The 27,090-nt window shown below is 42.8% G+C and overlaps 1 protein-coding gene across 1 annotated transcript in view; it reads right to left on the reverse strand.

Moving 5' to 3' along the window:
- ADAM12 (ADAM metallopeptidase domain 12) overlaps positions 1-27,090 on the reverse strand; it is a 170,460-nt gene that overhangs the window by 133,770 nt on the left and 9,600 nt on the right. Inside the window, exon 2 of the mRNA XM_071749670.1 lies at positions 20,617-20,744. Coding sequence (XP_071605771.1) covers positions 20,617-20,744 — 128 coding nt within the window. The remainder of the gene's footprint in view (positions 1-20,616; positions 20,745-27,090) is intronic.

The raw sequence follows: 27,090 nt of genomic DNA on the forward strand, positions 1-27,090 counted from the left end.
AGGAAACCCACAGTCATTATACAGTGTTTACACTGCACGTAGGAATCACAACTTTTCATTTTGCTCTCTCGTCAGAAGGGAGCAGAAAAGTCCCTCATTTTTGGAATCCACGATGTGCTGCTTAAACAATGCTTGGTGGAAGGCTGTGCAAAGCAAACCTGTCTGCTCTGGAGTAAAGTGTTACAAAACAAACCTTAAAAGAGCTCAGAAGCAATGGCAGTGGCTCTGGGTAGTCCCAGTTATTGAGCAGAGCTGCCTGCAGACCACTCTTTGCATCATGGGTGAGTCTCATGTGAACCCAGAGCTGTGGATTTTTGCTGATGGCAAAGGGACAGAAACCTCTTTGAGGACTACACTGTGCAAATTGAGTAGATCCTAATTTAGTTTAAAACTGCAACTGGCACTAAAAGTCAAATTCCTTCTCCTCCCAGGGACACTGGGGACTGTGACCTCCTTTACTGGAGGCTTGATTAAAAAAGCCTTTTCTTCCAACATACTCAAAAAAATCCAGGTCAGGCATGGGCTGTGTCAATGATGAGGTCAATGAACGACCCCACTGTCACTGGGTTTTATGCTCCTTGGTCCCTTTGTCCTCCCATATTTTCTGGGAGTGTTCTCACCTCACAGCTCTACACTTTACTACCCACACATCCACGGTGTTTGAACAGAGCAGGAGCTGAAAAGCCAACTTGATCCTCTTTGGAAACATCTCTCCTTCTGTGTGGGCAATTCTTGCAGCAGACATTGGAATATTAGAATTATTAGATATTGGAATATTAGAATATTAGAATATTAGAATATTAGAATATTAGAATATTAGAATTATGGGGGTGGGGATTATGGTGATGATAACTTCTAAACAAGTTGGTGAGCTCCATGTATGACATATGGGGACTGCACAGGGTGTGCTGGGGAAGCAGCAAATTCTCAGTCTGAAGGAAATTCTGAAGGGAATTCTCAGTCAGGGCCAAGAGAAAACCAAGTCCATTGGGAACTCTGCCCATCCCAACATTATCTGAGCCACTTGCTCACTCTTTACACCCCTTCAATGCCACCTGCATCCTCAGAGCCTCCTGCCACTGTGACAGCCCCAGGGTGGAGGTTTCTCCAGGTCCATCCAGAAGGGTTACAAAGCCAGACAAGTCCAAAACCAACAACCATAGCCACTTGCCTCCCAATATTTCCCTGGCTCAGTCATCTCACATGGAAGAAATAATAAAAAAATACAGTAGTAACTGTGTCCACCAGCAGCAGAGAGAGATGGCCACCCATTTCACTGAACTGAAAGGCAAATCAGAATGCTTTGGGAAACCCCATAAATTGTTCTAACATTGAAAGAAGATTTCAGATGCTTTTTGTCTCCCGTCAATACAAATCTGCCAGGCTCAGTAAAAGTTATATTAAATGCACATGTATCTCCTTCAAGCCACATTTCATGCTCTCCAAACATCTTTCTCTAAATTAGATCCTTTCATATTCCTTGAAAAGCTCAGTTCTTAATTAGGAAAGAGTCCTGATTTTCCATTTTCATTAATTCATTTGATTTCCAGATTTTGAAGCCAGAGTAATTGCAGCTAAATGAAACCCACTGAAAGGCAAAGAGATACAATCAATTTCAGACAATGAGAAATTTAAGGACTTTTAAAATGCAAGTAAAGGGTTGGTCTAAATGTCCTGGCTCAAGTGAATCCTTTGACAATGCAACAATCTCCAGAGAAGAAATGATATATGCTTTGCTTCTCTGAATGAACTCGGAGGGTTGGCTAGATTAATGTTTAAATCACTTAATTATTTGGCATAATTCTCATGCTGTTCTTCACTTGCAGATCCCTCCTGCTCCCCTCCAACCAGGCTGCTCCACTGCATCAGCTCTGTGCCAAGAGCTCTGAGCTCAGCCTTGGTTCCCTCTGAACATCTTTTCCTATTATGTGGCTCAGATTAAATCTTCTTCACTAATTTGTTATTGCAATCACAGATGTGCTTCTGGATTCCAGTCCCCTTTTTTGCATCACAAATCCTGGAATGCAAACCAGAAGTGAGGAGCTGGTGTCTAATTTCCACTCTTTCAAACTCTAATTTGTCTCTGATGATCCTTTGGAGGATGACAAATGTGTTAGAGGAAGACAGATAAAATATTAATATTTTTCAAACTAATGGAAAGGGAGATTTCACCCCAGTCTCGGGCTACTCAAGATAACTTGACACACTTTCCAAAGCTCTACTTCCAAGACACATGAATCATTTTTATATCCTGGAATGTGCCGTATGAGAAAGAAGGCTCTGAAGATTTCCTAGTAAAGAAAATGATACCACAAACCTGTGGGCAGCATCTCACATTTTTCTACTTAATTAGAAAGAGACTTCACTTAGAGATACCCCATCTATACATGTACATTCTCACAGAAAATAAATGACACAAAGTAGTGTGGAAAGCTCAGAAAACTTATCTTAAAAAGTACTCCCCAGAACAAAACCATATGTTTTATTCTGAATGATACCCAGAGATTTCAAGTATTAATGACCAGCATATTTCTTGCCACAAAGGCAGAGACAAAACCCAGATGAAAATGCCATTAATGTTAATATATACAGAAAAACCTGTAAATAAAATGTATCTATTCATTATAAAACACATTTAAAAGATATCTAGCCAGATTATATAAGGCCAACATGCATCTGTTCCTCCTGGAGAATTTACTTAAGTATTTTCCATTACTGACTGAGCTTAGAAAAAACCTGTTTCATTTCTTACTACTCACAGATTCAGCAAGAATAAGCTATAAAATTGTATTTCTAGAACAAGCTCTCTCATGACATACTAGATAAACTTGTGGATCTGAAAAATAACCCGTGTATTGAGGCTCTATAAATTGATATTAAAGCTCAGCAAAGACTGCCTGCCCACTAAATCGTCTGAAAATAGCACACCCTTTCTCCATGGAAGGGCAGGAGGTAAATAACTGAAGAGGAGGGAAAAACAGATAATCAATTACTTCAGCTGGCTTCAGGGTTAGTGCTGAAATTTTCAGCCCCTTGGAGGAAAAGCAAAAAATCGATGCAGCTCAGTATTTGGAGATAACAAAGAGAGAAACATCTCAAAGGCATTTGCAACATGTGCTAAAAGTAGAGAAAAAAAACTCTGCTGTCACCTTCAGCTGCTCTGCCACACCGTGGGGAGGAACCAAACCATTCCTGAAATGGGAGAAATGACAATTCAAGCTGAAGGCTCCTGAAACATTTCAATTCTCCAGCCTGGGTCTGCTGGAGCAGAGCAGCAAAGCAGCAGCAGCAAAGCCAGAGGATGCTGGGGTCACATCCCCACCAGGGCTGTGGGCAAACAGCTTGGAAATGCTGGAAGAAAAATAGCAGAGTGCAGCTAAAAGGTGAGGAGGCAGCCAAGTTCTCTGCTGCAAACTCTATTTTAATTGTTCATAGTGGAAATGAAGCTCTCCCCAAGATCCCCCTGTGCCTCACCCAGCTGAGCAGAGCATCCCATCCCGGGGAAAGGCTGAGGAGCTGCCTGGCTTTTGGTTGCCTTTCTTGTAACATTTCATTCAAGCATGAATTTCCATCATCTCCCCCTCTTCTTGCCACTCCATTATTTGTATGAGTCCTGCACTATTTTGCCTTCCCAAGAAACCAGTGAATTAGCACAGGTGAGAGGGAATAATAAAGACTGTCTGAGACAAGTCTATTTTCTGTGGTTTTGCCCGAGCAAACGCAGTAAAGCTCTGCCAACACTCTGATTTAAATGTTGGTGATAGCCTCCAATTCTCTGGCATATATTTCAGATTTTTTTTTTCCCCAGAATTAAATCCCAATGGAAATTTAAATTCAGCAGTTCCCCCAGGGATGGGCTGCGATACACTGAGTATTTAGGTATGATGAATTGTGTGCCATGTGCTGTTGGATTTCCATCAGCTTTGGAGATTTATTGTCTTCTGAGGGAAAAATTCTCACTTTTAGCCATGGAGGAGCCTTCCTTTTAGACCTAGAGCTACAAACCAACTATTTCTGTATAGCAAAAAAAAAAAAAAAAAAAAAAAAAAAAAGGGAGGGGGGAGATAAAATGAAAACAGAATAATCACATTTTCCAGCTTAGCACTGGGAAGAGATGGTAACCACAAAAGAGATATATTACTGAGGAGCCCTGAGTGAAAAAGTCTGTTGAACACCTGAAAATTTTTAACAGTAAGCCAACCATAGCATTATCTACCCCAAACACACCATGCTCTGAATGCCATCTACTTCCTTCACAGCTACTGCCACAAAACTGCAGAAAAGATACTGAGAGAAAAAAAAAAAAAACCTCAGAACCATCTCTGGACTGAACATGTTGTCCTTCAGCTGATCCTGCAGAAAAATGTCTCTGTTCACTGCTAATTAAAACTGAGACAGCTCTGCAGTTCAGCCCCTGTGATCTACCAGGACTTTACAACCCCAAAGCCCCAGAATGTGTTTTGGATTACTTGGTGCTATTGTAAACAGCCAAAATGCTCCTCTCAGGATCTGCTCTATTTATGATGTGCTGCTGTTGAATCCTCTCCTCCCTTCCCCCTTCCTGAATGAAAAGCTTTTGAAGCTTTGATGCTTCTCAGATGAGACAGAGAGGAATCTGCTGCTGCCACCCAACATTGTTTATGGCATTGTGCTCCCAGAAAGCCACCCAAGGGCCTCTGGTGAAGCCTGATTATTTCTCTGCTGCAAGTTTTCCAGAAAATCCAGAAACATCCAGAAAATCCAGAAAAATCCAGAAACAAAAGGGACTACAAAAAGCTTTCAAAAGGTTCATCTCCCCATGCAAGGTTTGTATACAGTATTTTACAGCACATGCTTTGGGAAGAGGCAGAAAGGACCAGATTACTACAGGACACAGTTCACATGGACACTGAATTTTTCCATAATCTGAATGGCTGGTACATCTCTTTCCTGAAGCTCCAAAATTCCTCAAAAAAAAAGGATTTCTTCAGGCTCTCTGCTACTTTTTTCTACAATGATCTTGCAGGTCCATACCAAGCTTGGTCACTGCTGCATCCCAGCACCTTGGAGGCAGGGATTTATCTGCATTTACAAATGAGCAAGCAGGACACAAAGAAATTAACCCACCAGCCCATGAGCACATGGGAACTCTGCAGCACAACCCAAAACTTAACAAGTCCTTCCAGAGTTGGAACTATTTCCTCCCTCAACCAAACTTCTTCAGGTTATAAATAGCCCAAACTCCTTGGCATCCTGATCCGGGATATTTCAGTGTCCATCCTTGAATTAATAATAACATTTCAAAGGAGAAACAAAAGGCTCAGCTTCTGCCAGGGCCTTCTCTCTTTGCCCAGTTATGACAGGATTATAGCTCATGTTAGGTTGTTTGTGTATTATTTAGAGTCTGCTTTTAGGTTGTGCAAAACTGATAAGTGGAAGGGAAAGAAAAGCTATGGGACAAAAAAAACACTTCAGCCCAGGCAAGAAACAGAAGTGTTCCCTGTGAAGTTTTAGGTATGTGAAAACTCAGAAAAATCTAAATCTTACTGATGGAAACGTAGAGTTGGCAAAAGTTAGGCAAGCAGGTTTTTATCAAGGAGAAAGAATGGTCTCCACTTTACCTCAAGTCATAGAAAATGGGGTTTATGGGACCTCAGAGGCTCCTGTCCCATGTCAGGATCAGGTGTACCTCTCATTAGTAGCTGCTTCTCTGCTTTTCTGAAAATCAAGTGCACTCTGAGAGACTTCCAAAGCTTCCCTTCCTCACCCCCTCCATGCAAATCTATCCTTTCCTCATCAGCTTCCATCCTGAGCTCTTACCTGCTGCTTTGTAAGGCCAGGGACAGGGAGGACATCTCAGGGTGACACAGAAACCAGAGACTCTTATTTACATATAGGAAGATGTGTCAGGTCTGGGCTCAGCCTCCTCCTCTCTAGGTTGAGAGTACAGGTTCCATGGTTCTCCCCACAAGCCTTGGTTTCAGTCTTCCAACCATCCCCAGTGCTCCTTCCCATGTTCTCCCAAGGTAACCTCTCTCTCTCTCTCATTAATTTTAATGGTCTTTCTCCTTCCTTGGTGATTATTCAATGAGGATCTGGTGTCTAACACCATCTCCAGGGCTGCAGCCTCCTGGGAGATTCCAAACCTGCCTCACAGCCTCCCACCTCCACCCCCACAGTCCACCCACTAAATCATTTCATGATCAGGTTTGCACCCTGCTGTTGTTCTTCAACCAGTCAACATTTTTTTTCTTCCACTGAAGAAAAATTCCTCCCATACAAGCCTTAAAAAAACAACACCCAAAAGCCTTAATTCCACACCATGCTCCATGGATTGAAACGAAACTCAGCAACACGTGCGTGTGTGTCAGGCTTTGCCTGCTAAAACATGACATCTTGCACCAGACTTCTGCTTTTTGTATTCCTGAGCCATATAAATTAGCAGAACAGAGAGAGGAAGGCTTCTGGAAAGGTTCATTAGTGTCCCCAACCAGCAAATGTTTGCCAGATACAGGTACTGCTGGGTTGTGTCACCAAGAGGCAGCCAGCACCCTGTGCTTAGAGCAGGGCTTTGAAGTCCAGGAGCAAGCTGGAGGTTTCTGGAAGGTTTAAAAGTCTAGAAAATATTTATGGAAATTTTCATCTGAGCTCATCAACATATAAATAGAGAAGGGCTCGGCAGGGATTCTCCCCACTGTGCTGAGTGCCTGGGATGATGAGGGAAGGAGGGTTTCAAAGCTTGGAGGAGGAATCTTGTTCACCAGAAGGCTGAAGAATTTCGGAGAGCAACCGAGATGGACACCTCATTGGGGTGCACAAAAAAATAGCATTTGGGGACTGAATAAACACCTCGATGAAGAGTTAGGAAGAGCAAAGATGCTACCTCAGGGATTCCTGAGCCTTAATGCTGTGCTGTGCCTTCAGGCACCACTTATTTGCTCCTACACAAGGCTCTGTTTTGAAAGAAACCTGAATTTCGCGATACATTTGATTAAAAAAAAAAAAAATAAATCTGCTCCAAAACAACTCAATCAAACCTGGGCTTGCAAATCAAACTTCCCAGATAAGAGTACCTTGCACAGGCAAACTACCTCAGGCTATATACAGGGGACAAGTGATTTTCTTCCCCTATTTCAAGGCTGTGAGGGTGACATTGCATCAACAGACAAGGTACAGCTCCCTAGGATTGCAGCAGCAAATTGGCACATGGAGGGAGATGCAGAGGAATGATTTTTGGGGGGATAGGTAAAGACAGCAATAAACTGCCATAGGAGTTTATTTTGTGCTGAATAAATTTCTCCCTAGCTCCCAGCAGCCTGTCAGGTGGCAGAGAGCACTCCAAAGGAGCAGCTCATGAAAGCAAATTTCACTGATGCTCTTAAGGAACTTTTCCAACTCTTGCTGCTGGGACAAGAAAAGACAGGCATGGGACACACAAATAGAGGATATAAAATGTCAAAAGGCAGGGTGGCTGCTGAAAGAGCAAAGAGAATGGCAGTGATTTGGCTTAATTGTAGTGACTGGTGTAAGAATTTACATTCAGCTTCAGTAAGATCCCTTAGCTTTGTCTTTTAGCAGTGATTTGTCTTTCACTGAGAAGGAGACAGATCCTGCTGGCAAAAAACAAACCAATGTTGCCTTTGAGGATTTCAAGAAGGGACTGGACTCTGTTTAAACTGTTTAGTATAATTATGAAGAATCTTTTTATATATCTGTGCAAAAAAAAAAAAAAAAAAATATATATATTATATCTGTCTTTGTTACCTGCCCCAAATTATTAGAAATATAGGAAATATTTGTTGAGCTCTAACACAGAATAATGGAAGAACCCATAAGATATATTGCATATATTGATGTATACTGAATATACATCAGCCAAAATGTCTGGAGCAGCTGATCCTGTTGTAATTTTTAAGCTATTTAATGATTGCACAGATAATCCCCACACTTTCAATGACTGAATACTTGGTTTGTTGCTTTTACAGTAGTCTTTTTTTTTCTCTCTACTTAGTCCTAAAATTAGAACAGCTCTATCTACATATATGAAGTTCATGACATTGGCAAGTACATTACAAGGACACCCTGATAAGCTCTCTGCTTCTAAATAACATGTCTCAGCAAAGCAGGAACATTTATAGGAATTTTCCTCACTGGTACTTGAGTTTTGTTCTTTTTTTTTTGAGTTGATTTCAACACAGTCTTGCTCCAACCTTATTCAGCCATTTGGAAGAATCTATCATATGGATGATATAAAAATAGATGATGTAAATATAGATTCCAGTATAGATTTCTATATAGCTACTGCATTGCTGCAGACCTACCCACTGGAAAATTCAGGAATGCTGTGGGGAGGCCTCAGAAATCTCTTTGAAAGAAATGGCCCAAACCCAGGTGTCAGTCTCACCATCTCAAACACACAAGTTTGGAGAAACTGCTAACAACTGGATTCTGTGAAGGCTGAAATTGGAGCTGATTTCAATTTTACACACAGAGATTTATTTTTTCCATTCATTAATAAAAGATATTAGAGCTAATAAGTTCAATTCTTAAAATAAATTGATGCTTGATGATTAATTTGTATATTTGAGAGGGCACAGGAAAGAAAAATACCTAAAAGACTAAAACATGATTTCTCAAAATGCTGCTTAAAATTAAGTGCTTTCACATCAATGTTCATAGCCTCAAAGAAAGGTGTTCCTGCTAAACTTGGATTGATTTATATGGCTCAGCATACACTATAAAAATCTCAATTAATATTCTTCATAGCACTTACAAACTGCTCTGGAATTGCCTCCAAGACTGTAAGAGTGAAAATCTTTGCAGGCAGCATTGCAAACACTCCTGAAAATATTTGTCCCCTTGTTCTAACAACACTTTCCTGCTTTAGCCACACATGCAAGCCATCCCTCTTCCCCCCAGAACAGCAAATCCTTAGATTTTCCCTAGAAGTTGTACAGGAAGAGTAGGGATAACAACCTGAATTTTAACCTGAAAAGGCCAGTACCAAACTCATGCTGTCCCACGCCTTGGATGAAACTTTATTCCCATTTTACAGATGGAAAAGGGAAAGCCAAACAACAAAAAGGGGAGATATTTGACTCTACAAAGCAAATAATTTAGGTCTCCATCTTTAAAAAAAAAACAACCAAACAACAGCAAAACAAAATAAAAACAGAATCAGAAACACACACACAAAAATCCCAACTGTTTCTCTCCACATCTAAAATTTGCTCTCTGTGCCTCCAAGTATTCCCAGGCTCTGGATGCTCAGTGCTTTCCTTTCCTTTCCTCTCTTCCTCCTCAGGGGATCCTGGGAACCAACTGCTCTGGAGGTTTTTCACAGTTTAAACCAGGCCAGCCCTATCCCTTTTCCCCTTTATAATCAACTTGTCATGGAGGGAAGGAATTTTGCACTAAATTTGCAATGAAAAAAAAAGAAAAAAAAAAAAAAAGGAAGTCAAGATTCTGAAATACTTTTTGTTGTATGATGCCTTTTACAAGCAGAAATGCTAAAGAAATAAAGAGAAACTCAGGGAAGTCTGAAGCCCAGTAGTTTATGGTTAATTATGGGCATTTAAATTGGTTTTAATTTCTCTCTGCAGGGTGTACTTTTGTGGTTGGGTTTGGTTTTTAAGATGCCACTCACTTTTTTGACAGTAATTTTCACACCTCTGTGTACCTCAGGAGCTACTTTACTACCAAACATGACAACCCTTGGCAATAAAAGGTTAAAATTCCCTTTGCCCTCTGACTATAACAGAAATACCTTTGCAAGCTAATGACTGTAACAGGCTGGTCTGTTCCCGAATAAACATTCTAGGGATTTCCTGAAGTGTTGTTTTGTTTTGTCTTTTCTTTTTTATCCCTCATCTTCTTAATTGAGGGCAAAGAATTTGGAGGGCACAGCCAGCCGAAGTGCTATTTCAGTCAAAAATGTGTATGTGTTTGTCTTTCTATCCACTTTTTAAACTGAAAAACCAAAAAAATCACATTTACACAGCTTCTGGGTATTCATTTTATAGGGGGAGGGGGGGAATCTTTAAAGCTTATCCAACTCATCTCCTTCTGCCAGCTTTCCTTGCCAACTCTTTCTTAGTAATGCCAGTAAATGCCAAAAAAAGTCTGGTTTAGACAATGTTTCTGTCTGTTGAAACCAAGAGAAAGGGATTTCTGTAGGAGATACTCAGCTGGGGGATCCCACTTTTCCTTCTGCTCCTGAAAGGAGACCCTGGCCCCAGCAGGGCAGCAGGAGGGAATGTGCAGTGTGATGGCAGGAATATGCTATAGAAGTTGCTTTGAGGACAAAATTACCCAGTTCCTCTCACTGGAGTTTCCAGCACCAGATTCATTCCCAGAAACTCCCCTTTCCTTTGAAAAAAAGGCAGAGGCAGGAGCTGCCAAGGAAACTCCTTTGTGGGGCAGGGATGCTGGGGCTGTCCAGATGAACACATCAAGGAGCTCTTGTGTCCTCCTTCTCCTCCCTGGCCAGGAGCTGAAGCAGCAGCAGGTTTTTTTCAGGACAAGATGTACTTAATGTGAAAACATGTCAAGATGGTGGAATGGGGGAAACTAAAGCAAATAATGTCATCTGAGAGAGACACCTGTGTAGGATTTCATCCAAGGTTGCTGCCTGGAGGAGCCTCCTGTCTCCCACACTCCCCTACAAAAATAGCATCCACCAGTGGGCAAAAATTGGGCATCTCCACAAAAAGCTGACCCTCCCATGGCCAGGCAGCAGCTTTGATGGAAAACTTTTGCTCCTGTGATCCTCAGGCAACAAATTCCATTCTCCTGAATACTACAGTTATTACAACTAGACACAAGAATAAAATGCTGCCACCTAAGAAGGAGGCAAGTCATGCCAGACAGGGATGACAATCTGGGAAGGTCAACCCCAAAAGATGTTTTCCTGCAGGATTGATGAAGTGCTCCTCAAAGGATGTGATCTGTGGAGAGAGGAGGAAACAAGGAGATGAACCCTTCCAAAAAACAGCCCAGTAGCTCCTGGTGGGTGGAGATGGCCAGAGGAAGAAAGGGGAAAAAGTTCATTCAGTAGAAGCAAAATAAAGTTCATCCTAAAGCAGGAGATAGAGTAAGGGCAAAGGAATGAGGGTAGGACTTGAGAGCACTTAATTTCCTGAGAGTGATTCAAACTTGAGAGGAAACAACTTATTAGCATCCAGGGACTTGGGGCAGAGGATGAACAGGCAAGGACAGAGTCAGAGCTGGAGCTCTAAATGCAGCTCCCTGTGCTCTGCTTTGCTGAGGAGCAAGGAGAGCAACAAGAAGAGCAAGGAGGCTGTGAAGGGATCCAGCAGAATTCCTGTGAGGAAGGGCTGAGGGAGCTGGGGGTGTTGAGGCTGGAGAAGAGGAGGCTCAGGGGAGACCTCATCACTCTCTCCAACTCCCTGAAAGGAGGTTGGAGCCAGGGGGGGGTTGGGCTCTTTTCCCAGGCAACTCTCAGCAAGACAAGAGGGCACAAGAGGTCTCAAGTTGTGCCAGGGGAGGTTTAGGTTGGACATTAGAAAGAATTTCTTTCTGGAGAGGGTGCTCAGCCATTGGAATGGGCTGCCCAGGGAAGGGGTGGATTCTCCATCCCTGGAGCTCTTTCAAAAGAGCCTGGATGTGGCACTCAGTGCCATGGGCTGGGAACCACGGGGGGAGTGGAGCAAGGGTTGGACTTGATGAGCTCTGAGGTCCCTTCCAACCTGGATGATTCTGGGAGAAGCAACAAGGCCCCTCCTTGGGTTCAGTGGCCCCATCAAAGCTACCACATGTGTCAAACTGTCCTGGCAGGGTGAGCAACTACACACTTCAGCACCACCAGTATCACCAGCACCACCAGTATCACCAGCATGTTTGTTGTTCCACTGACCAGAAACACCACCAGCCCATCCTTGGAGGACAGGGATGAGATCAAGCCCAGAAAAAGCCTGTAGGCTCTGGCAGCATCCCCACCACAGGCATGGGACAAATGGAAATGTGTCCCACAAATTATCACCCGGTGCATTTTGTCTCCAGCCTCATGAAGCTTCATTACTCCACCACATCTGCAAATTGCCAGAGTTTTGTTAAATTAAGCTTAGAAAGCTCAATTAGACTTGAGAACTGTGTCCCTGAGGACAGGCAGTGCACAAAAGGGACGCACGATTTCCTCCAGATAGAAACTGAACACAAACTTTCTGCAGTGCTATCCAAATGACACAGATAATTTTTGCCCCATCTGCACAAGCTTTTCAGAAAGACTTTTTTTGGGGAAGTTATTTGATTTCTAGAAAAACAGCAGTCCGTTGAAATCCTTCTATTGTCAAGACATTACTACTGCCTTTAAAAAAGGATTATTATCAATCCTCATTATTTTATCTCATCAAGCTTTAAACTGCGTGTAACCTTGATACTTCCTCATTACAGTTGTGAGAAATGAGGAACATTCCTATAGAAGGGGAAAATCAACTGGGTTTTGAGTAAATATTATTGAAATAGAATTATAAATGAGTGAAAAAAGGCATCAGGCTTGTTAACAACAGGACTCAGCAGATCACCCAGCTAAATTTACCTCTTCTTCCCAAAATAGACACCAAGTACAATTCAATTTACTGTGGCTTCCTGAGATAAGGCTCCTCATCCCTGCATATCTCAGCAGCTCTATTTTCCATGCTCAAGAGGACTTCAGTCCCTGGAAAAGCCCCAGGTTCTTCTGCAATTCCCTACAAGCCCTCAAAACCCCTCCTTGCAGGAGCTGAACCCTCCACAGATCCCAGGCAGAGGGCTGGGAGAGAATTGCTCCAGCAGTTCCCTGGTGTGATCACAGCAATTGCCTCAAAGTAATCACAATTAGAATGAAGAACATGAGAGATCTTCCTACTGCCCATAAACACACACACACACAAAAAAAAATGATCACATGTTCAGAGCTGGAAAGCAAAGTATTCTTTTAATCCAACACTGAAATTCATACCTTACGCTCACAAGATCTGTTGTGAGAGACATGAAATAGCCAAGAATAAGCTAAATTAATTCAATATGAAAATGCCTCAGTACAAGCACTTTACAGACCCAGCACAACGCCACAGAACTGCAAGATTTTGGGGTTTTAATGCCACCCTGGAGGGCTGCCAGCATTAACTGCACCATTAACATCAATCTATTTATCCCGTGTAAGTGGGAAAAGTGTCCTCTGTTTGTTTGGTGGGTTTGGGGTTGGTTTGTTGTGTGGTTTTTTTTTAACCACCAGCCTGACAACTCATGTTCTAGAACAGGGCTTCATCCCCATCACCTTCCAGAGGAAAGGAGGAAAGGATTCCTCCCACTCCCATCTGAGACACTACCTCATAGCTGCTGGGCCACAGGCAGCAAACCCAACAAAACCCTCCTTGCAAAACCCTCCTTGCAAAAACCTCCTGGCAAAAACCTCCTGGCAAAAACCTCCCGTGGTGCAAAAGTGCTGGCAGAGGGAGTGTGAGTGGTGGTAGAAGGAGACAGAGCTGGCCCAAGACTATTTTATCACTGGGGATCCTTGCTGGCCAAGTCTGACAAGATTCCTCCCTACAACTCAGCATCCCAAGAAAGGGACTTTCACCCTATTGAGGGGAGGGGGGAGGAGGGGTCTGGCTGCTGTAAAACTCTGTATTTGGTGTTTATTCCACCAGCAATCCCTCTGATGGCAATCTGCTATTTGCATGGGCCATGAACTATGGCACAAAGCTCAGCAAACTTGACACACTGCATCACTTAAGCTGCAAATGAAATTGGGCCCTTTCCTGGGATGAATCCCAAGCTGCTTAACACTTCCCTGTATGCCCAAGCAGGAAATGAATCCTACAGTATCTAGTTGGATCCAGGGCACTGATTCAGTGCAGACAGAGAGAAGAATTTCCCCTGCTCAGTCACCAGCACCAAGTTTTTACTGGTGGTCCCCAGCTCCAGGAGTTTCCCAAGCCTGCAGCTGCTGGTATCCAGCAAGCCCCCAGAATGAGGATGCAGCTACCCACGTTTCTAAAGAAAAAAAATACAAATAAATGAGATTATCAGCTTGATGAACAGGTTAAACACAGGTAGGGGGCTGGCTGAGAAGAAAGGAAGGTGTTCTCCTCTCTCAGGACCTCCTCTTGCAGAAGGTAAGGTGAGGGGGGGGGCTTTAAGCTGCTTTTGCCACCCCCAGAGAAGCAACCCAGCCCTGCCAGCAGAGTCACAGAAACCCAAGAAGTGACCCACTGCCTTTCCTAAGAGCTTCCATGCAAAAAATGAAGCTATTTTGACCCACTGCCTTTCCTAAGAGCTTCCATGCAAAAAATGAAGCTATTTTGACCCACTGCCTTTCCTAAGAGCTTCCGTGCAAAAAATGAAGCTATTTCCAAATTACAGGAATGCAGAAGAGTGATCAAATAATAGGGTGTACTGAAATTAATTAGCCTTTAGAGGCCCTATAAGGCAAGGGGTGCAGGTATAATAATAATAAAAAAAAAAAAAAAAAAAAAAAAAAAAAAGAATAAAAAAATAAGAAAAATAAAAAAATAAATAAAAAAATAAGAATAAAACCAAAACCCAGCTTGTTTACTAGGCTGTTGGTTTGATGGCAGCCAGGTTACCAGCTGAAGGCTTCAGGGAAAGGTCTCCCAGAGAACCTCCTGGAGGATGAGTGTGGTGCCAAGCTGCATTCCCAGCTGGTGCCACAGCTCTGCCTCTTGTGTTCCAGCCTCACGACTCCTAAAAATATGGAGAGGACTATAAATTCTGTTTATGCTTCTCTGCCTGTTCAGATATGTAAAACAACTCTGTAAAAGAGCTATATGAAAGCTGTCCTCTTGGTCTTCAAAGCCTTGTTGAAGCAGCACTCTGTGATTCCCCTTAATGCAATTGTCTGGAAGTCTAAACTTTGGTAATTATTTCAAATGAAAAAGAACAGCAGGAGGCTCTGTTGAAGGGAATCTGAGCAATTATCACTTGCACGAAGGCTGTGCCAGTGAGGAACTGAACTTGAATGGGTTTGCTCTTGAAAATCCTGAGTGCTGAATTAATCATCTGACAGAGCAGGACTCTCAGCTGGGCTCCATGGAGCAAACCTGAGAGCAGAGGCACACCAGAACACTAAGAGGTGCACTACTACCAGTAGTAATTATAATCATAGGAATAATAATAATATCACAGAATTATCAGGGTTGAGAGGGACCTCTGGAGATCATCTTGTCCAACCCTCACTAAAACAGGATGATGGTGATGATGATGATAATAATAATAAATAACTAATAATAATAATAATAGGGTTTTTTGGCACACCAGAGCTCAGGTTGATATTCTGGACTATGCTAGACTGTGCTACCAGTTTGTAAGAGCAATGCAAGAGCACAGTGATGGGAGCAAACAGGTGAGGCTCATCCCTGCTTGGCAGCTTCCAATATGTTCTTGACCCTCCAGCATTATTGCTGTGACTTTGGAAACAAATTCGAGGTTATTTCTTGTTGCTTAAAATGATTTTTTTGTTTGTTTCAATGGCAAAAATCCCTATTTCGAAAATCCCTAGGGCCGTGCAGTGAAGCATGAAAAATAAAGCAAAAAGGTGGGGGGAAAAAATTAGTGTTATATCCAATACATTTGATAAATCCAGAGAACTCTAAAGATAACTTAAAAACTGTCAGAGCACATGATGCTTTTACAGATAGTGGAGAACTTCAGAGTGAGATTCAAGTAATCAGCATCCAGAAGGACACCAGGATAAACCAGATCCTGGTGTTTCTCCATGAGCACAATCCATAACACACTAATTCAGGCAGGAGGCAGGCAGAAATGCAAAAGCCACTTCTTTGCAAGCTCAATGAGACACAATGCATGGTAGGTAGGAAAAAATGGTAATATGCTGCAGAAGAACCTTACGTATGGAATCTTTTCAGCTGTGACAAGTGTACACTTAAAAACCAGAAGAAATATGATCTAAGTCTGTATTTATAGCTGGCCTTCATCTTTTTCTTTGCCTTTCATTGCTAGAGTTTGTATTCAAAGTGTTGCTACAGGAAAAGGAACTCTTGTCTTCTAATCTTTCTTTTTCTCCTTTTTTCTTTTTTGAAAACACTTCTTTAAGATTCTGCTTGGCAAACCTGATTTATACCAGCCTGGCCAAAAGAGGGAAACTGCTTCACACTGGCTCAGAATCTGGCCTTGAAAGCTTCAGCTTGGTGAAGCTTCTCTGAATCCATCCATTCCCCCAAGGAGAAAGGAATTTTTTATTTATTTGGATTTAAAAGTGGTGGGTGTTGGAATCACAGCCACTCTTCATCAGGGAACCCTCTCCAGGTCTCCACCTCCTTTCTACCCACCATGGGCATCTTTCTTTTCCCAAATTTGTCCTTAGCCCAAACACCAACAGATCTGGATCTCCAGGTGTGTGGAAATCCACCCAGCACCCACCACCAGCTGAGAAGCCTGACTGTGCAAACTGGGGGAGAAGTTGCTTTTCCAATCTACTTTCTCATAGCTAATTATTTTTATGAATTCACACAGCAAAACTTGCTCAGTGTCATTCTATACATTGCCCAAATTAGTGTTAAAACCCACATTCTTTGCATCATCTGAAAGTGACCCAGGACTGGGTCAAAGCAACTTTTACAGCATCATTTCAGGGCTTTGCAGCTTCTCGTGTTGCCCTTCAGAAACCACCCTCAGCTCCATGCTGCCTGGCTACAGGTTCCTCAAAACCTTCCTCAGGTTCAGCAATATCCAAGTTTGGGTTTGTGAATGGCAGGCACAGCCTGCCTGATGCACACACCTCTGTGTGGAGCAGATTAATGTTGCACTGGGATCCAGAGGTCAGAATTACAAAGTACGTGCATAAGGATCCAAAAATGCAAAGCATCACCCAGAAAAAAAAAAAAAAAAAAAAAAAAAAAAGAAAGAGAAAGAAAAAGAAAAAAACCCAAACATTTCCCTTTGTCCCATCACTCCACACTCTTATCCAAAGTCCCTTCCCAGCTTTCCTGGAGCCCCTTCAGGCACTGGAAGGTGCTCTAAGGTCTCCCCATTGCATCCTTCTCTTCTCCAGCCTGAACACCCCCAGCTCTCTGAGCCTGGCTTTACAGGAGAGGTGTTGGATCTTTCAATGCATTTGACTGACCTCCTGATTCTATTTGAGCCCTTGCAGATGCCAGCAGTGGCATTACAGATCCTGCACAGAGAAAACCCCCCATCTGAGGGATGGCTTCCTCATCCCGAGGTCTCTGTGTTCATTTCCATAATTGATCACATCACAGATGCACAAAGTGCTTGGAGTTTTCCCAGAAACTTAATGCATTTTAAAATTTGGACTAAACCCTGGGTAGGAATCCAACTTCATTACTGAGGATGTCACTCCAGAGGAATCAATGTCAGCCCTGGGACCTCCCCAGCACTGCAGCTACTGCACAGCTGCCCTGGAGGGTCCCTGCCAGGCAACATTTCCCCACCTTTGTGACCTTCTGAGGATGGAAATGGAGCCAAGAAAACTTGAATGCCCCTGTGAAGTGCTTCCTGAGCTCCTCTCACTAAGGGAAAGTGAGAGCTTCAGGTTTGGGTCAAACACAACCAATATTACCTGCCCTACAGCTCCTGGGCTGGGGGGATCTGGCACACGTTAACCCCTGTGTGTCCCTAACAGGGTGTGAGGATGGAAGCTGAAGCCAAACAGATGGTCTTCTAAAAAACTTCCTGAAAGTGTTCTGTGTGCTAAAACATCACTCACCCAACTCTCGTCAAACTTGGCTTGATCTGCAAGTCTCCAGCCAAGCTGGAAGTAAAATACTCAGCTGGAAACATGAAGGGGAAAGAGAGTTTTTCCTGCACTTGAATAATGCAAGAAATAAAACCACTTCATTCAAACCTTAGAAAAATTAAAGAAAATTAGAACCCAACCTGCTTGGGTTTAAACAAAGCACCGGGCAGGGGAAAAAAACCTCAACACAGATGCTACAGGGTGCCCAAATGCAAAAGAGAAGTGGAAGGAGAACTGGAGCAAGAATCTTTCCTGACCTCTCAGCACTTTCTGTAATGCACACAGAGTTTCAGCAAAGACAGAAATCCCATCAGCACTGAACATGGGCAGCTCTGGGAAACATGGGAAGCACAGAGCAACCTTTTTCAGGGCCCTGGTTTTGCTGCCTCACACCCACATTTACTCCTGAGTAGTCCTGACTGGCAGCAACTGGATACTCGAAATAGTTGCCCCTAATTTTAGCAGCCTGTTCAGGATTAGCAGCTGAATATTATATGCAGTTAATAAAAGAATCTCACTGGGTGCTGTTAAAATACATCAGCTGAGAAAGGTCTAAATTTGCTGAATTAAAAAAAAAAATTGCCAGGAAAAAATGTTACAACTGCTAGAAAGATGAACATCAGCCTGCAGTTCCAAAAACATACATGCATTTCCATAGCAACTCCTCTTCAGTTTATATATTTGATTTTTAAAATGTGCTTTACTAGATAAAGTGTTTGCATGAGCACATCTATCTTTTTTTATTTTTTTTTAAAGAATGATTTCTGGAAGAAAGTTGTCACAATGAGATCCTGGTCTTGGTCCTTACAGCTTTATTTTGGGGTGGGGAAGAGGGTGAGGAGAAAATTGCTCTGCCTGGGGAATGATAGGTTCTCTCCAGAAACAAAACACTTTGTGTGTAATTAGAGAAACCCAAATTCTTTAAATATCATTTGGTTACACATCTGATTTTCAAACTGGATTTTTCTTACCATTAATTTGAAGTACCTAAATCAATAGATATCCTTGAAAAAAAGTACACCCCCTAACTCTACTGGAGTAAAATCAGGTTATAGATAAGTAACTTCTTAATTTTTTTTTTTTTTCTCAGGAAATGTAATTTTTCTTGCTGCTGATGAGGAGGTCTGTATGTGATGAGAAAGGCATTTTGCTTAAAATTCAATAAGAAAGGCATTTGCTTAAAACTAATTCCTGACTGCTTCTGAATGAGCTACTCCAACAGATATTCCAGCTACTCCTGGGGTACATAAAAGGGCAGTTTTATCATCAAGATGGGAAAGAAAGAGTAAGCTGCACTAAATGAGTCCCCTGGTGTCCCAGGGACTAATTGTTAAGCAGAAGGATTTATGATCAAAGGATGGGAGGATGGGGAGATCACTGCCAGGCAATTATCTATACACAAATAACTTTAATACTTTGGCATTTTTATAACCACTACTTTATTTATTCTGTTATATATTCTCTTGCCATACCTTTCCCCTGGTTACAAGCACACAGTGCTTCAGTCTGGTTTTGGTTTTTTTTTTTTTTATTCCATGTAAAACTAAAACAAAACAGCAGAACACTCTGCAATGAGCTGAAGAACAATAGGCCCTCTTTAACCATCAAGTATTTAGCTTTTGATCAATATTTATGTGACAAGTTATACATTACCCTTCTCCTCTCCCATTTTAATGCTCTTGGTTCTTCCCACAGCCTGATCTGCACTTTTGTGTCTTTAATTTATAACAGTTTCCACGGAAAAGCAGCATTCAAAGAAAAAAAAAGTGCTGATCCAGCACGTGGATCTTTCTACCAAACCACAAATCTTTTCTAATGTTCATCTTAAACTGAAAGCAATTCTGAGAAACAAATTAATGACATAAATCACATTATCATTACTCACATGAAGATACTCTCTTGTAATTCTTTCAGAAAGCTACAGTGAGTAGCTAAAAGAACTCTATGTGGAGAATGCCTGTTTCTAATTAAATAATTCTAAAAATAGGGTTGCACATACATCTAGGACCAAGCCATCTGTGTTATCTCTCTGAGATAAGCTGTTATCCACCCCCAGTGATACCCCTTTCATCACTGCAGATATTCAGAACTAGAACTGGCCCATTTAGGAAGGGGGAAAAAAAAAAAAAAAAAAAAAAAAATGGAAGCAGTATTTTAATCCAAGGAAAATTTTTCACAAGTCTGATCCCTTGTTTTGCAATCTCTTTTCACACCAACTTCTGTCCCTCAGCAGCATGATTCAAAGCTGTGTCCCACAGATGGTGGCAGGAATCAAGCAGGATTTCTGCATGAGAGACTTTCACAAGGGAGTAAAGAAAACTGATTGCAATGGGGTGGTTTTGGCCTTGTTTCTGTGTAAGGTTTTTTTTCTTTTTTGTAAACGTGTTAAAAAATTTAACTTGATTCTCCTCGTTCTGATCTTTGAAAAATATATATATCTGTATATATAGAAAGTAACCTGGCACAAAACTGGACTTGGGATAGAAAAGCTGCATAAGATTCCCTTGACATCTTTGGTGATAATAAAAAAAGAACAATCCAACTTTATACATCAAGCAGGACACCAAGGAGTCTTGTCCCTCCCTTGGTTTTGGGGCTGTTTTGCTGTTGTATGACACAATCTCATGCAATAAATGGTAACCTCTTAAAAAAAATTTTTCAATTTTAGCTCCTCTTTCTGCCACAAGAAATAAAAATGCCACTTTACAATAAAATTAATTTCAACCACAGACCTTACCCATTTTCATCAATTAGCTAAGTCATTTCAGACAGCAGACTCTCTACAAAAATGTACAACATGTGCTTATAGCAGGTATGATGGAAAAAAGTGCATTTACCTTCCCAAAGCTTCCCAAGTGTTCTGCATCTCCAGTAAAATAAGAGACAAAACAAAGACTAACCTGTGAAGAAATGCCATTTACTGGTCTCCACTGGTCTCCATCCACAAGCAAGGGAACTGTTATCTCATAATCTTCAGACTGGTCCTTTGGCTGGGGGGAGGACTCCAGTTTATTGTCCACATCCTTACCTAGGGACAGGGAGAAGGAATTCACATTAGTGGGGAACAGTCTTGTCATCTGAGGGACCTGGCAGCATATTTCAAAAGGCAATAAACCAGGAAGAGAATGAAATATTAAAACATTGTGGAAAGCTACCCAAAATTCTAGGGGAGCTGGGGTTGTGGGCAGGGAAGCATCAAAGTGGTAGAGATGCCAGGATGAAAGGATAAGGAGTTGGGATGCAAGACTTAAATTTTAAAAAGATGGAGAGGCATTGGCATCACTATTTATTATGTTACATTAGCAGCCACACTGGAGTTTGGACTTTTTATCCCACTACAGGAGTTAGGAGGGGAAGGAATGCAAGAGGTGGGTGGCTTTTCAACATCATCATTTGGAAGGTAAGCAAGCTGCAGGGATTTAGAAGATATGAGAATTATCAGAGCTGTTTTTCCATAATTAAGGTAAAAGAAAAAATAAGCCTTGATCATTCCACTCCCCAGTCCCTTTTCTGCTCAGCCCTCTTCCAGACACAGCTATGCTGGATCAGACTCACAGCTGTGGCAAGAGGAGAGGGGACAGTGTCCTGGAGGGAGTGACTGGGGTGGAAAACCCTTGAGGTTGCCAGACACCGGCTCCCTAAGAGCAGGCAAAATCCCAGATTTTCCCTAACATCCTTTTAGAGGTCCCAACTTTGCAAGCTGGAGCCATGGCAGAGATGTGACCACCCAGTCTGGGGCTTCCCAGAGCTCCAGGTCCATCCTCCACAGAAGATTAATCCTCCACCAGGATTAACCCTTGGTATTTTATTATATCCCAAAAATGGGGGGAAAAAAAAGAGTCTGGAAGAGAATATAAGTCCTCCCTGAAATAATGCTGTACCCCTGCAGAGCCAGATGACTTTAATTCATACCCAATGTCAGAGTTTCTTGCATGCAACATTCCCTGAGTGGTTTTCCTCCCACTAAACCTACTCATGGTCCTGTTCCTGTCAACTCTCAGCCCTAAAAAACAAGTGTCATGGGCTGGCAATGGCCTGGAGAATAAAACTTCAAGAGAACACAGGGGGTGGCTGTGGGACAACCAACCCACGGGTGGGGTTTGCCCCACTCTGCAGCTCCCATCACCCTGAACCCTCGGGGGCTCTGGGATGCTATGAGGATGAGACCCAAAGCTTTGCAGGTGCTCTAGAAAGGTGCCCGTCCTCCTCTGGGATGGAGCAAGGTCAGAGTTACCCAGCTTTCCCCCTCCTCCTGTTGTCTGGGTGCTCAGAGGGGCAGAGGTGTTGCGGCGAATCTCTCTCTTCGGGGACTCGGCTCTTCTCCGGAGCTCTCTTGCCATCCCTCTCCTCAGGCATCTTCCTCTCTTCTCTCTGCTTCTGGGAGCATGCCTTTTATTTTGCCCTTCAGCCCCGCCCATTTCTGGCTGGGGCAGGCCCTAATTATTGGGCACAGCTGGGCCTAAGCTCCCAGATCATTATCGGCGACACCTGGTGACTTGTGGTTCTCACTACATTTCCCCCCTTTTTGTTGTTTGTTGAAAAATAGACTTCATTTTTTCAATAATTTACAATTAATAAACATTTCATTATTTTTAACATTTCATTTTCAATAATTTAACATTTTTCATTATTTTTAACATTTCACTTTCAATAATTTAACATTTCATTATTTTTCAACATTTTTTCGCCTATTTTTTGAGGAGGGAAAATTCGGGCTCTTTAGCCTCTGTTAGCAGGAGATGAGGTCTTAAAACACCAGCTGAGTTTTCGCTGGTACTCACCACCTCGGGATGCCTGGCCATGCAGAGGCTTCTCTGAGCATTCAGCGCACCAGTCTTATCGCGTGTCCCTAGGGCCCCGTTTCAGGACCGCGTCGCGTGTCCCTGGGAGGCTCCGTTTCAGGACCACACTGACTTGATGCGCACTCAGAGCTCCGCTTCAGCTTCAGCATTCCTTGGGATTGAATTCCATGCGCCAACTTGCTGCGCCCTTTGAGCCTCACTCTTCTCTCCTGCCTGGCTCGCCATTCCGGGCTGTTGTCTTGCCGTGCTGGGCTTCTACTCCGAGCTCTTCACACCGCCTACAGCATTTAAGCCTGGCCTTGTGGAGCTTCACTCATGGTTGCGTATTTGGAGCTCTTTATAGAGCGTCCCGCACCAACGTGGTGGCTCCATCTGATGTGGTTGCGTATTTCGAAGCTCTTTATATCGCCTTCCGCATTTAAGCCAGGCTTTGTAGAGCTTCCCGCACCAACGTGGTCGTGTAGAGCTTCTTATATTACCTCAGCATTCACGGCTGCTCTTGTTGCCTGCATTCTCCTCCAGATGTTGCAGCGAACCTTTCTCTTCGGGGACTCGGCTCTTCTCAGGAGCTCTCTTGCCATACCTCTCCTCAGGCATCTTCCTCTCTTCTCTCTGCTTCTGGGAGATGCCTTTTATTTTGCCCTTCAGCCCCACCCATTTCCGGCTGGGGCAGGCCCTAATTATCAGGCACAGCTGGGCCTAAGCTCCCAGTTCATTATCGGCGACACCTGGGGACTTGTGGTTCTCACTACACAGAGGGAAGGTGATGGGGCAGTGTTGGAGCTGCTCAACCCCAGCTCAGGGCTGAACCTTTTGGTGGGAGTGAGAGGAGAGCTGGGGGGTCAGAGCTGCCCACACCAACCTGCCATCCCCCCAGCTTCACCTGCCCTTCCTCTCAGAGGATCAGGAGCTATGTTTTGGGCAGAATGAGCCCAATTTAGTCTCTTAGTTGAACACCATCAGCATACTGCTAATGACCATGCAGAAGTGAGAGGAAGACGAGTTAATTATTGTAAAAATATGACACTTATCCAAAAACACCGACAAAAAGACTGAGATAAAAAATATATCAAGAAAAGCTGCTTGCTATAGGGGAGTTCCTGGAGAGAAAGGGCTCTCACCCCAGCCTCAGCACAGCCCAAGGGATGGGGTCTGGGAGCACCAGCCCTTGGGAGGGATGCTCCAAACCCTGCACACAGCTGGGGTCACCCCTGTGGAGGGATCCAAGATCTTATCCAGCCAGGAGGGTCTAGACAGAACCTCACAGCTCTTTGTTCTGATTACCAGGCATGAAGCTTCCTGCACAGAACAGAAATTTATGAAGCATATCTCAGATAAATGAGAAAAGTTTGGCTCCAACCCTGATTTTTTTTTTTTTTTCTTTTTTTCCTTCCTTGGCTCACCAGAGCAGTCTCATCTATCTGAATTACATCACTCAGGCCCTTCTATTATTTTGTAGGATTCGCACTCTGAAAGTTTTATGAAATCTACATTTTAGGAAACCCTCTGAGTATCCTTTTCCTCCCACAGATCCCTGGTCTGCATTGCTTCCACCCAGCCTCACCCCAGAGCTGCAGCTGGGGACCAGGAAGCATCAGATTTTCCTGGTACTACCACACGTGCAAATTTCTCCTTAATTCTGCAACCCAGCAGCATCCCAAGATCACCCAAACCAGCAGAAAAGGGAGAAGAGGAGGGACGAGCATTTGTGCACAGCTGTGGTTGTTATTCCCACGTTTCAGGACAGGGAGCAGAAGGTGAAATCTCTGTCCAAACCCCATGGGGAATAAAACTGGAGTTTGGTTTTGCCAGTCCTGCCGTGGCAAAGTGATGCTTGGGATGCTCAGACAAGGGAGGTTCCAAGGAAAATTTAATCTCACACACACCCTTCTTTATCTGCATCTTGTGTGGAAGTGCTGCTTGCTTGGGGACTGACATCCAGACAGGTTTATAGGCAGCAGTTATATCTTTATTGGAAAAGATAATTTATGGGGGGGAGAGGGGGAAACCAAACAGACAAGCTGTAAGGTTTGGGAACTCTTCAGAAGCCATACAGCATTTATAAAACACAAGATCCATTTCTGTCTGGTTGCTTGCCTTCAGCCAAATATTTTGCTGCTTATCTGAATGGTTTTATTGAAATTATTGGGTGTGATAAAAAGCCCAGCTTCCTGCAGAAGGCAGAGAAAAGGCTGCAGCCCAGTCCTGGGGCCTCATTCTCAAGAGCCCTTGGGCACATGCTTATAGTTAAGCACTTGCTTAAGTCCCAGCTGACATGTGCACATGAGAGTTTCTTCTATAAATCAAATAAAGCCATTTTTCTGATTTAAGGTCATTATATTTAGGGGCTAGGTGCATTTCTGAAAGGCTACAAAATAAAGAAACCTGTCTGACTGGTAGGAAAACTCTAGATCAGCCTTTGAACATAGAAGCAGGGGGGCAGATGACAAGACAGAGCCTTTAAAAACAATTCTGCAGCCTGACTGCAAAGCTTCAGGGAACACAATCAAGTCCAACCCACACATGGCCACCTGCAGTGGGAGAGATGGCAGCATCCAAAGGGCCACTGAGCCCAGCAGCCACCAGGTATGGGAGGAGAAAGAGTCCAAATCAGAAGGAAGAAAAACAACAGGAAGAAAAGAAAACAAAAAATTTAAAAGCATAAGAAGAGAGCCAGGACAAAAAAAACCCCACCAAAAAACAAACAAACAAACAAACAAAAAAACAAAAAAAAAACCAAACCACAACAAAACCCAATAAAAAATTAAAAACAAAAAAACCACAAAAAACAAAACAAAAAAACAAAAAAAAGCCAACCCAAGAAACCCCCAAAAAACCAAAAAAACCCCAAAAAACCCAAAAACCCAAAAACCCAAAAACCAAAAAACCCAAAAACCAAAAAACCCAAAAACCAAAAAACCCAAAAACCAAAAACCAAAAAAACCAAAAAACCAAAAAACCAAAAAACCAAAAAACCAAAAAACCAAAAAACCAAAAAACCCAAAAACCCAAAAACCCAAAAACCCAAAAACCAAAAAACCAAAAAACCAAAAAACCAAAAACCCAAAAACTAAAAAAAACAAAAAACCCAAAAAAAAAACCCAAAAAAACCCCACAAAAAAAAAAAAACCCAAAAAAGCAAAACCCAAAAACCAAAAAACCGAAAACCAAAAAACCCAAAAAACTCAAAAAACAAAAAAACAAAAAAACCCAAAAAACAAAAAAACCAAAACACAAAAACAAACAAACAAAAAAAAACCAAAGAACAAAAAAAAAAAACCAAAAAAACCCAAAAAACCCCTTAAAACACAAAAAACTAAAAACCAAAAAACCCAAAAAAACCAAAAACCACAAAAACCAAAAAAAAACCAAAAACCACACACACAAAAAACCCAAAACCACCACCAACAACAACAACAAATGGCATAGAAACTGGAAGCTGAAATCCACATGGGAAAACCTGGGACAGACAAAGGTGGCTCAGGGCTGGGTGCTGGGCAGCCTTGGAGCCCCTGAGCACTCCCAGCTTGTGCCTCAGGGGCTGCAACACCAAACAATTCCCTCCAGGGAACTTCACCCAGCCTCTTGCTCTGAATTAAACACAGCCCCAGTTTTCCTCTCCTGGTTTCGGGCCACCCATCTCCAAGCAGCAGCAGCAGCAGCACAGCCCTCCCAGAGAGCACCTGAGGGGCAGCAGGAGATGGGGCAGGACTGGAGATTTGGGCTAAAAGGAAGGGTTTCCATCACTTGATCACATCCCAGGAGCTCCCAGGGCTGCAGTTCTTCAGGCACAGGGACGTGCTGGGGTTTCCTCCCTGCCACTCTTCATCTCCTTTATCCATTTTCATTAGGATGTCTTTGAAGCTGGAACCATTAGGGTTGTTTGCATTACATTAATAACCAGGCCTCTCCTCTATGGGGACTCTTGGTATTACAGCAATATAAATTGTGTAATAATTGAAATCAGAGAATTTAAATTTCAGCAACGTGTCATGAGAGAGGAGGAAAATCAGGCCATCTGTATTGCCAGAAAGCTCTGATTAGACACAGGTTTCCTATCTTCTGTGTCACATACACCTACTTACTCACCTCCTTGTTTTCCATTTCAGTGAAATTCTGCCCAGCTCTTCCTGACGCAAGCTCCTCTCCCACTTTTTCACAGGAAAAACCTCCCAGTTGTGTCTGTTTTCTATTTTCAGCCTACACTGAAGGTAATGCTTTTGATCCAAGCTGATGCAGTGCCCTTTCTTCTTTTTCTTTTTCTTTTTTTTTTTTCCCCCAGCTATATAAAAGATACTTTGTCCAAACAGTGGGATGAGTAGATGTTACCTGTCCCTGATTTTTGTGCAACTTCAATAGTTTGCCCTCTACTTCTACAACTTTTCTTCTTTGCACAGTATCACACAAGGACTTGTTGGGAAAGAAGTTGAGACCAGTTTTTATCTTTTTGTTTTGTGTTTCAGTTTTCCTCCGAGCTCTTGTGGCAAAATAGGTACCAACAGTGCAATGTGATCTCCTGAAGAAGCCCAGACACACTCCAGATTTGCATTTACTTAAAATTAATATGCTTTT

The sequence above is a fragment of the Heliangelus exortis genome, chromosome 7, assembly GCF_036169615.1.
Source record: "Heliangelus exortis chromosome 7, bHelExo1.hap1, whole genome shotgun sequence".
Classification (NCBI taxonomy): domain Eukaryota; kingdom Metazoa; phylum Chordata; class Aves; order Apodiformes; family Trochilidae; genus Heliangelus; species Heliangelus exortis.